Source organism: Monopterus albus, unplaced genomic scaffold, assembly GCF_001952655.1.
Source record: "Monopterus albus unplaced genomic scaffold, M_albus_1.0 scaffold1.1, whole genome shotgun sequence".
Taxonomy (NCBI): domain Eukaryota; kingdom Metazoa; phylum Chordata; class Actinopteri; order Synbranchiformes; family Synbranchidae; genus Monopterus; species Monopterus albus.
In genome coordinates this window covers 2,317,146-2,318,183 of record NW_018127881.1, presented here as the reverse complement: position 1 = coordinate 2,318,183, position 1,038 = coordinate 2,317,146, and the positions used below count along the sequence as shown (strand labels likewise).

General features: G+C 39.1%; 1 protein-coding gene across 1 annotated transcript in view; it reads left to right on the top strand.

Annotated features, from left to right (window-relative positions):
* The window catches only part of st7l (suppression of tumorigenicity 7 like), a 14,770-nt gene that overhangs the window by 8,732 nt on the left and 5,000 nt on the right, over nt 1–1,038 (top strand). The window contains exon 12 of the mRNA XM_020622320.1: nt 695–845. Coding sequence (XP_020477976.1) covers nt 695–845 — 151 coding nt within the window. The remainder of the gene's footprint in view (nt 1–694; nt 846–1,038) is intronic.

Sequence of the window (1,038 nt, the reverse complement as noted above, 5' to 3'; positions counted from 1 at the left end):
ACACATTCATGGAATGAATGTAGTGCACTGTAACAATAACACACACACACACAGAGCTTTGGAAAGCTTTCCCTCCCACCTTGAACAATTGCAAAATAAGGCTCTCATCAAATACCTCACATGAAGAAAATATATCTTAAGTCTGCAGGGAGTTAGCCAGAGGGAATTACACAACAGGGCAGAGTAGGAGAGGTGCTGACTGAGACACAAGTAGAAAATGTGAATGAAACCATTAAAGCTGCACAAAGTGATTTGTGACCTCAAATGAGCAGCCTTTTTAAAAAGCAGTCACATCAGCACAGTGTACATCCAGTTGCCTAATTCACAGAGAGCACAAACAAAGCAACACCCCACTTAAGTCCTTTTTCCTACCACCTGTTAAATAGAAGGATGCAAATGAATATTTACAGGTGTTCATTAGTTGGTAATGATATTTTTTGTCCAGCATTTTGCTGTTATTGTATAAAAATCTACTCCAATCCAAATATTGATATGCGTATTGTGCACAGATACACAAACTGTAGTAGATTCTTAAAAAAAAAAATCATTGAATCACTGCACAATGTCACAGTTTATAACAACAGTATGAAGTGCACTTCTGCTGTGCTTTACCAAATTCACAAGCCAGATGACATCTAGATACTGAGTGTATACTAAACAGAAGTCTTGTATTTCTTCCTCTTCCTGCCTTCAGTATTTGCTAGAGATGAAGAGCCTGATCCTACCTCCAGAGCACATCTTGAAGAGGGGTGACAGTGAGGCAGTGGCATATGCTTTCTTTCACCTGCAACACTGGAAGAGGGCAGAGGGAGCCTTAAACCTACTACACTGCACCTGGGAGGGCAGTATGTATCACCTCTATGTCTTCTATTGCACCTTTGATATTTAGGGGCTCTTTGTTTTATTTATTGTTGTATATAATTGGTTGGGCTTTGAAAAAAATAATAGTAATAATCCAGTGAGCCCAAAAGTGCCTTCTTTGTAAGCTACTGTACTATCCATTATTTATTCAAGGTAGGTTCATTGAGAAGGCACCTC